Raw genomic sequence first — 11274 nt, forward strand, 5'->3', positions numbered from 1 at the left:
GGAGGGGACACCGGGGCCCGGGAGGGGACACCGGGGCCCGGTCCCCACCGCCTCCCACCCCACGAGGTCCCAGCACATTCCACCCACCCCCGGCGGAGGGATTCACCAAAACCTGTCTTTTTCTTCTTAAAAACTTTATAGATTTGTGTGTGAAAGCACAAAATAAACCCGTTGCGCAGCCCGGCCTCCCCACCCCAAGGGCACCCTGGGGACAGGCACTTAGAGGGGTGACAGGGGGTCGGTCCCCACCCCGGGGACCCGCTTTGGTGGGGGGGGATGACACGGGGGGAGGGGGTCCCTGCCCGCCCGGCTGCCGCGGGAAGGAGACAAAGTGCTGGGGGGGGACACGGAGACCCCGGGAGCGGGCGGAGGGGGGGTTGGTGTCACCCTGTCCCCAGGGGGAGGGAGCAGGAGGGGACGTAGCAGCTCTGATCCCTGTGATTGTCGCAGCAGCGCCTGGGGGAGGGGGGGGGTGTCCCGTGTGCACCCCCAAAGCGCCTGCACCCGGCTTGGTCCCAGCTCGGGGGGGGCTCATCGGCGCAGCTTTTGGATCTGGAAGAGAAAAGCAGGGTGGTGGTGGGGGGGGCGGGGCAGGAGGGTCCCCCAAAACCAGCCCCTCGGGGGGTACCCCTCACCTCGCTCTCCACCAGGTTCCTCTTGTACAGCGCTTCCTTGGCCGCGTCCTGCCGGGGAGGGCGGGGACACAGGTGTCAGGGCGGGCGCAGGGCTACCCCCCCCCCCCCCAAATAGCACCCTTGGGTGCTGCATATCCTGCGGGGGGTGGGGGCAGGACCAGCAGGGGGCGGGGGGGGCGGCGGGGCTGCCTCACCCGGTTGCCCTCGGTGCCCAGGCGCCGCGCCGTCTCGGTGTAGAGGTGCAGGTACCGCTCCAGCTGGGCCAGGTACTCTGAAAGGAGGGGGAAAAGGGTAAAATAAAGAACCAGGGGGCGGGGGGGGGAGGATCCTTGCTGAGGAGGGGGTGTCACCTTTGCGGAAGGGGGGGCCGCCGTGCTGCAGGCGCGACCGCAGGCACTGGCTGCGCCGGGTGATGTCCTGGTGCTGCTCCCGCAGCTCAGGGGGGATCGGCCGCTGCGCCTGCGTGTAGGCCAGCATCTGCGGGGAGGGGGGGGACAGGCAGCATTTGAGGGGTGGAAACAGTGTTTGGGGGGGGACATGTGGCATTTGGGAGGGACACGTGGCGTTTGGGGGGTGGAAACAGTCTTTGGGAGGACACGCAGCATCTGGGGGGGGACACACAGCATTTGGGGGGTGGAAATACGGAGTTTGGGGGGAACGTGATGTTGGGGGACACACACGGCATTCGGGGGGGTGGAAACATGGTGTTTGGGGGGGGGACATGCGACATTTGGGGGCACACGTGGCATTTGGAGGGGACACAGGGTGTTTGGGGAAGTGGAAACAGGGTGTTTAGGGGGGACCCTCAGTGTTTGGGGGACACACACACACTGTTTTGGGGTGGAAACATGGCATTTGGGGGGGACATGTGGCATTTGGGGGTCTGTCACCTGCCTGCTGAGCCCCCCCCCGCCCCGGCTCACCTTCCTCTCCAGCTTCTCCCGGTCGAAGGCCAGCAGGTTGAGGCTGGGCAGGGTCCTGCTCCGGGGAGGGAATGGCCCCAGGTGAGGATGAGGAGGGGGTGGTGGCCCCCCCCCAGGCCCCCCGACGTACCCCCAGCCCCGTCCTTTCAGGACGCCATCTGCCAGCACGGGCCGGGCGGCTGGGAGGGAGAGGAACGGGGATGCCCCCCCGCTCCCCAAGACCTCGCTCCCCATCTCCCACCTTGGTCCTCGCTCCTCCATGCGATGCCTGCCCCTTCCTCCTCCTCCTCCTCCTCCTGCAGCCCGAGGGGGGGTTAATTCCCACCCTGTGCCGCTCCCCGGCTCCCAAACTGCCCTCAGCAACCCCAGATCAGGGACACCCCAGATTGGGGACTTCAGAAATCAGAGTTTTCCTGGGCTGTAGGTCCAGCCCACACCCTGTGGGGCAAAAATCAGGCCCTGGGGAGGAAGAGGAGGAGGAGGAGGAGGAGGAAGGCTGCAGGCAGGGCCGGCCTCGCTACAGCACGGAGCAGATGGCTGTCCTGAAAGGGAAGGAAAGATGGAGAGGGGAGACGGTGAACGGCCCCCGCTGTGCCGGCCCCGCCGCCCCAACCCCTCTTTCTGCCTCCCCCGAGGTGCCGCGGGGACCACTTGGATCCCGGGAACCGCTGGAGTCAAGCCCCAAACAGCCCCCGGAAAAAAAGAGGGGGGCCAAGCCCCCGACACCGGCAGCAACTCGCCTGTTGTTCACTTCCTTCACAGGAGCGAGGGCCGGTTTGGGTTTGGGGACGGCGACCTGCAGGGAAAGCCGGGTTTAAGGGGGGGCAGGTGGTTTTCCCCACCACCCCCGTTAACGGAGGGGGAGCGTGAGGGCAGGGGGGGACGGGGGGGGCCACCGCGGTGCCCACCGGGGGCAGGGTGCTGGGGTTGATGACCAGCCAACGCTCCGTCCGCATCTCCAGCTGCTGGGAGCTGAGGGGCTCCCTGATCCGCACCAGCACTTCCAGCTTCCCCCCCGTGGGCCGGCGGCCGTCCAGGAGCTGGGAGGAGGGAGGGAGGGAAGCCCCGTTAATGAGGGAAGCCCCATTAATGAGGGGGAGAGACGGTGGAGGGAAGGGGTGACGCGCCCAAGGCCCCTCACCTCGAGGATCTCCCGAACCTCACAGACCGTCTCCAGCGCCTCCAGCTTGAGCTGGGCCGTGCCGATGACCCGGTCGGTCTTAAACAGGCCCCTGAGAGCGCACAGAGGAGTAAAAAAAATGGGCTGGGGGCAGGCGGAGGAGGGCGAAAATCCTCCGGTTCTCACCCTTTATGAGCCACTTCGAACTTGATGCCTTTGGTCTGAAGGACGCGGCGGAGCCCGCGGTGCCCTCGGTTCATGTAGAGCTTGAACTGCTCCTTGAACTCTGCCGAGGGACACGCCCGGTGCCGCGTTAATTACCGGCATCACGCTAACGAGCCTCAGCCTTCGCGTGGCTCTGCGGCCACCAGCCCCCTCCCCGCCTCTCTCGGGGCATTTACCGGGAGAATCGGTGTTTTTGATGACGTTGGTTTTGTCTTTCTGAGCTTCCTCCTGCCGAGGCGAAGGCGGGAAGTGAGGGGTGGTGCCGGCAGCGCGGCGAGCGCGGCCCGGGGACACCGACTTACCGCGTTGGGGTAGGGGAATTCGAACCGCACGAAGGCGTCCAGGTCGTTGGGAGCCACACCTGCAACGCGGACACGGCCTGAGCGCCCACAGGGAGGTGGCCGCGGCGCTGGCCCCAAGCTCTGCTGGCCCAGGCCACTCCCCTGGGAGCCCGCCGGGCGCTTCGGCAGGACCACGGCCACAGCCTCGCCGCGTTAACGGGGCGTTTTAACCGCAGACAACGAAGAATAAAAAAGACAAACTGGCAGGCGGCACAGCGAGGGGGAGCAGGCAGACCCCTGCGCTCTCCCCTCCCCGCCGCGGCAGCACCGGGTGCTCACGAGCCTGCGTGGCCCGAACCAGGGCGATCTCCAGACCTCTCCTACCTGGCGGCGCCGGGAGGTTGATCCCTTTCACTATCGACAGCACCATGTCGTTGCTGTTCAGCTCCGGAAAGATCCTGCAGGCGGGGAGAGTGGAAAAATCCCATCGGCACCCAGCCGGCCCCGCTGGGCCAGTGACTCCCCTGCTGGGCCAGTGACTCCCGCGCTCGGCCAGCGAGCCCCTACTTGATGACGCTGAAGGTTCGCTGCTCGTAATGGTACTTGGGCAGCGGGAAGCCGCGGGCGTGCGCCTGCTTCAGGATCTCCATGTTCTGCTTGCAGTCCTCCGCCAGCTTCTCAAACCTGCGGGGCGAGCGGCTCAAGGCAACGTCCTCCTCTTCCTCGGCACCCCCGTGCTCGCGGGGTGGGGAAGGTGCCTCCCGTGCCCCCCCCCCCCGTGCTCCGCCCGGGGGACTCACTTGGTCGTCTCCACGATGTTGCCCAGGTGAGTGAACTGCTTGGAGTAATTCACGCACATCTGGGAGGAAGATGAGAGAAAAGGAAGGCTTCTGCATCCTGCGGTGGCCCCAGTGACGGCCCCACCCGACCCGGTGCTCCCTGGCCACGTCAGTGCCTGTTTCACAGCCCTGAGGCGTTTGCCCCCTCCCCACGTGTCCTGCTCCAGCCAGGAGTTTTTCTTCCCCAACAAAAAACTCCAGCCCAAACTCAGCCCAGATTTATGCCAAGATTTAACACTGCAGCTCCTCACTCCATCCTTGGGGAGGGAAGCAGCTCGCTTCCTCCCTCCTCGCTCTCTCTTCCTTCCACACCCCGAGCGAGGAAGACCCCCCGCCCCGGTCTCCCCTGCTCCACGCAGCCCCCCCAGCCACGTTCTCAACCTCTCCCTGTTTCCCGGCCGCCCCCTGGGCCGCGCTACCTCGTGCTGCTGCCGAATCAGTTTCATCAGCTCCAGGTACTGGCCGGCCGCCTCGGGGGAGATGTGGACACCCCGGCGCTGCACAAGCATGAAATCCTCCTTGTTCACGGGGGCTTCAGGGACCTGGAGCGGAGGGAAAGGATCAGAGGTGGGAGCGGAGGAGCCGCCAGCCCCGTGCGCAAACCCAAACCCGCCGCACCTTGGTGATGTCGACGGGCAGGCCGCCCTGCGAGGCCTCGATCAGCGGGTCCAGCCCTTTGGCCTGGCGCAGGAAGAGCTTCGCCCCCTCGATATCGTTCTTCTGCTTGGCGCGGAGGGCAGCCTGCATCAGCTGCTTCTTCCTGCCCTCCAGAAACACCAGCTGCTGCTGGGCTGGGGAAGGGGGGAGAGGGGGGGCTGAGCGTCCCACAGCGGGGCTGCCGGGGCCCGGGGGTGGCTGCACCCCAATCCTCTCGCCCCCCAGCGTGGTCAGACTCGGTGAGGTGAGGCCGGTACCTTTTGCGGTGGGTTTGGGGGCCGCTGGTTTGGTCGCTCCGGTGGAGTTTGGGGTGCCCGTGGAGGGGGCTCGGGGGGGCGGCGGGGGCTGCTTGGGCTGGGGGGTGGCGGTGGCAGCTCTTGCCGGGGCAGGGCGGGCAGCGGGCTGTGCCGGGGACAGAGGGGACTGCGTCGGGGGGGGCTGTGGTAGGAAAAACAGAGAAACATCCACCCCTCCGGCATGAGGGACTGGGTGAACCCTTGAGGCCCCTCCCCACTCCCTGCTTTGGGTTGGACTGGGGGTCCTGAGCCCCAAAACCCCCGACCTTTGCTTCCTCAGCACCATCCTCCTCCTCGGGGACGTCCTGGCCGGCCAGTTTCATGGCTGCTTCCAGCACCCCGGCGATGCTCTGCTCCCCGGACGGCGTCTCCGTGCCCTGGATGGGCTGGAAGCCTGGCGGGGGGGGCAGAGGGGCCCAGCTGGCTGGTACCGGAGGCTCCACTGGGCCCAAACCTTCCCCCCAGCACCACGCTGGTTTCAGGGAACAGCCCCGAGAAGAACTGGCTGCAAAAGGGACGGGGGTAAATACCTGGGGGAACGGGCAGCTCTGAGAAATCCACTGTCTTCCCCGCTTTGTGCGCCCGGATGGCATCTTGGTATTGCTGGAAGGGAAAGCGGAGGCTGAGCACGGCCACGGGGCAGGGGGTGGGGACGGCAGCATCACGGGGAGGTCAGAGACACGGCGGGGGGGGGTCAGAGGAGGCACCTTAACGATGCGCTCGTGCATCCGGGCCTTGCGGTCGTCTCCCTTGCTCTTGGCCTGCGCCGCCGCCGTCTTGTACCGCTCCATCCTCTGCTGCAGGGCCTCCAGCGCGTCCCGGGGAGCGGCGGGGGCGTCTGTTTTGGCGGGAGGAAGGAAAAAAGCTTCAATCCCAGAATCATCTCGGTTAGAAAAGCCCTTGAAGCTCCTCCAGTGCCACCAGGAACCTCCCCAACTCCCCCAGATCCCTCAGCGCTGGCTCAGCCCGACTCTTCAACCCCCCCAGGGATGGGGACTCCCCCCTGCCCTGGGCAGCCCATTCCAACGCCCAACAGCCCCTTCTGCACAGAAATCCTTCCTCAGAGCCAGCCTGACCCTGCCCTGGGCAGCTTGAGGCCATTCCCGCGGGGCCTGGCGCTGGGGCCTTGGCTCCAGAGACTCATCCCCCCTCTCTGCCCCCTCCTGGCAGGGAGTTGCAGAGGGCCAGGAGGTCTCCCCTCAGCCTCCTCTTCTCCAGACTGAACCCCCCCAGTTCCCCCAGCCGCTCCCCAGCAGACCTGTGCTCCAGACCCTGCCCCAGCTCCGTTGCCCTTCTCTGGCCACGCTCGAGTCATTCAATGGCCTTTTTGGGGTGAGGGGCCCAAAACTGAACCCAGGAATCGAGGGGTGGCCTCCCCAGTGCCGAGCCCAGGGCTCAGATCCCTTCCCTGTCCCCGCTGGCCACGCCAGTGCTGACACAAGCCAGGATGCCATTGGCCTTCTTGGCCCCCTGAGCACTCTGCTGGCTCATTATCAACCCCCCCAGTCCCTCTCTGACCGGCAGCTCTCCAGCCACCCCTCCCCAGCCTGTAGCGCTGCTGGGGGTTGTTCAGGCCGGTGCAGCACCCGGCATTTGGCCTTAGTGAGACTCCTTCAGTTGGCAAAATCACTGTTCCCCTTGAACGTCCCTTTCCTTAGGGACAATTCAGGGTTAGAAATTGGCTACAGGGGCTCCTACCTGCTGCAGGAGACGCTGGTTTGGTTTGCGGCACAGGCACCGTCACAGCAGGCTGCGGCTGGCCCAGCGACACCGGCTCCTTCGGCAGCTGGTCTGGGGGGAGAAAGGAGCGATTGGCACCCGCGAACAAGGAGCTGGGTAATTGCTGCATCCGCCGGGACGAGCGGAACCACCACAGTGGCTGTTTTGTCCCTCCAAAAAGGGGGTACAGCTGCTCCCCATCACCAGTTCGGGTCTTACCGGGGGGAGGCGGCACACTGCTCAGCTCCACCGTCTGCCCCTTCCCCACCGCTTCGAGCAGGGAGTCAAAGCTCTGAAAGAACATGAGAAAAAAGCTCTGAAAAAACATGAGAAAAAGAGAGAACTGCGCTCTGTCTCTGTATCGAGTTCTGCAGCCGGCCCCAGCCTGCCCACCCTCCCTGTTTTACTATGGAAGCCACAGAAAGGGGGAGATTTGCATCAATAGGGCACAGGGAAGGAAACGACGCCTCTCTGGCCACCCCGTGCCATACCTTTGCCACCCGGTAGAACTTGGTGGCCATTTCCAGGTCCTGGCGCTGCTTGGCGTGCAGCGCTGCCAGCTTGTACTCCCGCTGCCGGCCCCGCAGCAGAGCCTCGGCGCTGCCCGGGCCTGCGGAAGCCGAGAGCGGCGTTGCCGGGGTTCCGGCCACCTCCGGAGCGGGAGAAGGAGCCAAACCCTTGCCTGGGTGGGGAGGCAGCGAGGAAGGAGCCGGTTTTGACTCCGGAGAGCTGACGGGCAGGACTTGAGGCTTCGGGACCAGGGGGGGCGGCTGCGGGGGTGGCTGCGGGGAGCTGGGGCGGGCGGCGGGTAGGGGGGGGTCCGGGGAGGACTGTGGGGGGTTCGTTCCCTTCCCCAGTGCCACCGGAGGGGGGATTTCCTCCTCGTCGATCTTCTTCCCCTTCTTGACGGAGGCCAGCATGTTCTCCAGCGTCTGGAAGGGATGGCACAGGGGTAAAACTCTACCTCTGCGAGAAGAGAAACCTCAGAGGCTGCCAGGGCAGTGGGAAAACCCAATAAAACAGCGCCCAAACTTGGGCTGGAGGTTGGGGGTTTCCCACCGACTGGGGACCCAGCCCCAAACTCTACAATCTCCTTATTTTCCCCCCAAAAAGCCACGTCACAGCTGCCTCCTCTCGCAGTCGACTCGCCCTCATCACGCCACTCCGCCAGCGGACAAAATCCGCGGGGAAGAGGGAGCTTTGCTCCCAGCGGGGCAGCGCTGCCCTCAGGGAGCCTCGTGTGCTCTGAAAAACACTTTTAATGGTGAAAAACGTCATGAAAAACATCATCCCCTTGGGAGTCACAGCCCAGAGGCAACACGTGGCCACGCTCTGCTCCGAAATGGGGCGCGGGGGAGACCTGAGCACAGCAGGGGGGCTTAACCAAGATGGGAAATGGCCAGGAGGGGAAAACAGGGCTGAAAATTTTTAAAAATTGTAATAATTCTAAGATTATTGGAATGGTTTTAAGCAACCACGAGGAATCAGGATCTGGAGGTTGTGTTTTAGCCAGCACTGCAGCAGGGCAAGATGCTCAGCCAGGGCCCGCTGCGCTTGCCGTGGTCTCAGAGATAATTACATCACAGGCAGCTGTGCCCGCGTGTGCCTCCGTTTACGTTAACGCGCACAATTAAGCGCTGAAATTAGGACGACCTGATTTTCTAAGAACTGCGAGTAATTCCTACGGGGAGCCAGGACAGGCTCATAGCTCCGGGGAGAGGCCAGAGCTCAGCCCCAAGTGTGAAACCCCTGAGCTCGGAAGCGCCAGCGGGGAATTGGAGATCAAAGGGATTAATTTAATTAAAGATTCAAGGCAAACGAAGGCCCCCGAGCCCCCACCCGCGATTGAGACTCACCTTGAGGCCCCTCTCGTAGCGCCGCAGCCTGGAGCCGTCCCCGGCCTGCCGGGCGCTGGCAATGGCCGCCCGGTACATCCCTGCCCGCTCCGTCAGCGTCGACTCGATGCCGCTGGGCTCCGGTGGCGGCTCTGGCGCCTGCGGCCACCCCAGGACACACGTTTGGATCGACCCCACCAGAGCCAGGTCCCCCCGCCAGACCCCAAGATCTGCCCGGATCGGGGGCTTGGAGCAGAACCGGTGGCTCCGGCTCCCACCGGGGCTGGCGCGGCCGCTCTGCTCCGTGATTTGAGGGGCTCAAGGAGCAGCGGGAGAGCCCCGACAGCTGCTGGCAAACAGGGATTGCCCGAGACCGGCTGAAAAGGGGATTGTCAGACTCATTTCTCATAGATTCCAAGGAATTCGCTAAATCCTGTCTCCACACTCATGTTTTCCAACGCTGCCCGTTAGCAAGGATGAGGCAGAGGGAACCCGGCTCCTCCCCGACTCCCAGGAAAGTTTTTATCTCTCAGGGAGGCAGGTTCATGTGACAGAATCCCGTTTTGCCATCAGGAAAAACAAGCAAAACGACACAAAAGGCTAAAAAAAGGCCGGATCCAGCACCAGCCCAGCAGAATTGGAGCCGAAAGACGCGTCGTACCTTGGCAGGAGGCGCCGGCGTGGCCGCGCTCCCCTCCCCTTCACCCAGCACCTCCTGCAGCTCAGCCTGCAAAGCACCAGGAGTTCCCTCAGCCACAATCCGGGGCAGAAAAGCCCTTTTTTGGGTCAAGGGGATCCTGAGGAGCGAAGCCTCAGGGATGGAGGCGCAGAGACCAGAGCTCCCCTGAGGGTTCAAGCCCCTCCTCACCATGAGATCATCTTCGTCCGCCAGCTCTTCGTCGTCATCCCCCTCCTCCTCGTCCGGGTCCCTCATGCAGAGTGCCGCCATCTTCTCGATCGCCTCCATCGGCAAAGGTGCTGCAGGAGCAGAAGCAGCACGAGGGGTTTTTCAGGGCCACGTACCTGTTTCTTGACAGTTTAAGCCCACACACGCGGGAGCGCAGCCCGGCAGCGCAGAAACAACCCGAGAGGAGCCGCCGTTATTAATTATCCCAGACATCGATGAGCTCCCGGGGTGGCAGCGCTCACTTTTCCCCTTGGGCTTCTCTCCTGGTGCAGCTCGGCCTCCCACCAGTGCCAGCAGCTCAGCCTCCAGCTCAGCAGCATCGTCCCCGGCGTCGTCCCCCGCCATCCCCTCCGGAGAGAGGTCCACCAGCAAACCCATCTGCGGGGAGGGAGGGAAGGGGGGCACGATGCTAACGACACCTCGTTAGAGCGAGGGGACCCCCTGGGATCCAGCTGAGGGAAGGAAGGAATCGCTGCAGATTTTCAGAGGCTGGAAGCCGGTGCGCTCCATGGTTGGGGACTGAGCCCACAGTGACGCTGCCACAGCGATCCATGAGGCAGCGAAGCAAAGTGATTAAACTAATTAAAGCACTTAAATAAAGACTACAGGTAGCACAGCTTCGCCAGGCTCAGCAACTCAAGCCCCACAAAGGGAACAGCCGGCATCGCCGCCGGTGCCCATTTAACCAAAGCCCGGTCCGGTGCGACCAAAGGCCACGCATGGGAGGTGCGGCAGGAAAGCACCCAGCGGCCCTGGCCCTGACGGTGGCGGCCCTGCCCGCCACGGCTCAGGTTTCCCTCCGCCGCCAAAGGCCCGTTCGTGGCGTCGCCCCGTCCCTCCCACGCGGGTGGGGGTACACACACCCAGCACCCCCGGGGTGTGGGGGCTCGGCGTGCACCGGGGAGGAGGGGGGAGGGCCCGTACCTGCCTGGCGATGGCGGCGCCGCGGCCCGGCGGTGGCCTCCGGGCTTTGCTCATGTCTCTGTCCCCCGCTGGGCCGAGCTGGGGAGGGGGAAGAGTGCCCCGTCAGGGTGCGGGGTCCCAGCACCCTCCAGAGAGCCCAGATAGAGCCCCCTCCCCCTGCCCTTCGACCTCACCCTTCCGCGACCCTCGCCGAGCCCCCTGCTCACATTTTCCAGATTTCTTGGCAGCCCCCTCCCTCGCCAGAGTCCCCCCCCAAGCACCGCAGGACGCTGCCACGCTCCCCCTTAAGCCCTGACTCTTCCTCTTGCCATCAGAGGATTCACCCCCTACCCCCCAAGCCCTTTCCCTACCTTCTCCCCCACTCCCCACAGTCCCCCCAGAAGGTCCCACTGCCCCCCACAGCCCCCCATAATGTCCCTTCCCTCCACAGCCTCTCCCAAGGCCCCGTTTTCCCCCCCAAGGCCCCGTTTTTCCCCCCCCCCCCAAGGCCCCAGCCCTCTCAACACTCATCCCGAGCCCCCTCAGAAATGACCCCAAACCCTCCCAGCTCCGCGCTCCCCTCCGTGTCCCCCGACCCTTCAGTCTCCCGGTCCCAGCGCCGGTCACTCACTTCCTACTCCGCCCGCCGCTGTCAACAACTCGCCACGCTTTACGGCGCCGCTGTCGTAAACGCCGCCGTCGTGGCAGCGTTTCGCTTGACGGCGGCGCGGGGAGACTACAAGTCCCGGCGGGGCCCGCGCTGCGCATGCGCACGGGGAGCCGCGGAAAAGGCGGGAAAAGCGTGAGGTGAGGTGAGGGGGGAAGATGGCGCCTCCCCTGGAGGCCCGGTGCGGCTTGGGGGGGGGAAATGGGTGAAATCCCATGTTTTTCGCCTCAGAACTAGAGTTTTTTTTTTTCTCTAGCAGCAGCCACA

General features: G+C 64.7%; 1 protein-coding gene across 3 annotated transcripts; it reads right to left on the reverse strand.

The window, feature by feature from the left end:
• Window positions 1-117: 117 nt before the first annotated feature.
• CC2D1A (coiled-coil and C2 domain containing 1A) lies at window positions 118-11024 on the reverse strand. Of its 3 annotated transcripts, none has more exons than XM_074930129.1 (29): window positions 10972-11024; window positions 10362-10439; window positions 9680-9815; window positions 9399-9508; window positions 9192-9257; window positions 8552-8689; window positions 7187-7627; window positions 6915-6987; window positions 6675-6767; window positions 5684-5814; window positions 5507-5579; window positions 5243-5370; window positions 4938-5082; window positions 4642-4814; window positions 4443-4565; window positions 3985-4043; window positions 3752-3868; window positions 3569-3642; window positions 3206-3264; window positions 3080-3131; window positions 2865-2964; window positions 2700-2790; window positions 2467-2598; window positions 2299-2354; window positions 1559-1613; window positions 986-1112; window positions 830-906; window positions 636-683; window positions 118-552 (listed from the first exon to the last, which is right to left on the reverse strand). In XM_074930129.1, the coding sequence occupies exons 2-29, from the start codon at window positions 10413-10415 to the stop codon at window positions 532-534; spliced, it is 2952 nt and encodes a 983-aa protein (XP_074786230.1). In that variant the 5' UTR covers window positions 10416-10439; window positions 10972-11024; the 3' UTR covers window positions 118-531. The 3 variants fall into 3 exon arrangements, with proteins under 3 accessions (XP_074786230.1, XP_074786229.1, XP_074786231.1); XM_074930128.1 differs by having other exon boundaries at window positions 4938-5118; XM_074930130.1 differs by lacking the exons at window positions 118-552; window positions 636-683; window positions 830-906; window positions 986-1112; window positions 1559-1613 and adding an exon at window positions 1829-2100 and having other exon boundaries at window positions 4938-5118.
• Window positions 11025-11274: the final 250 nt, after the last annotated feature.

The sequence above is a fragment of the Athene noctua genome, chromosome 31, assembly GCF_965140245.1.
Source record: "Athene noctua chromosome 31, bAthNoc1.hap1.1, whole genome shotgun sequence".
NCBI lineage: Eukaryota > Metazoa > Chordata > Aves > Strigiformes > Strigidae > Athene > Athene noctua.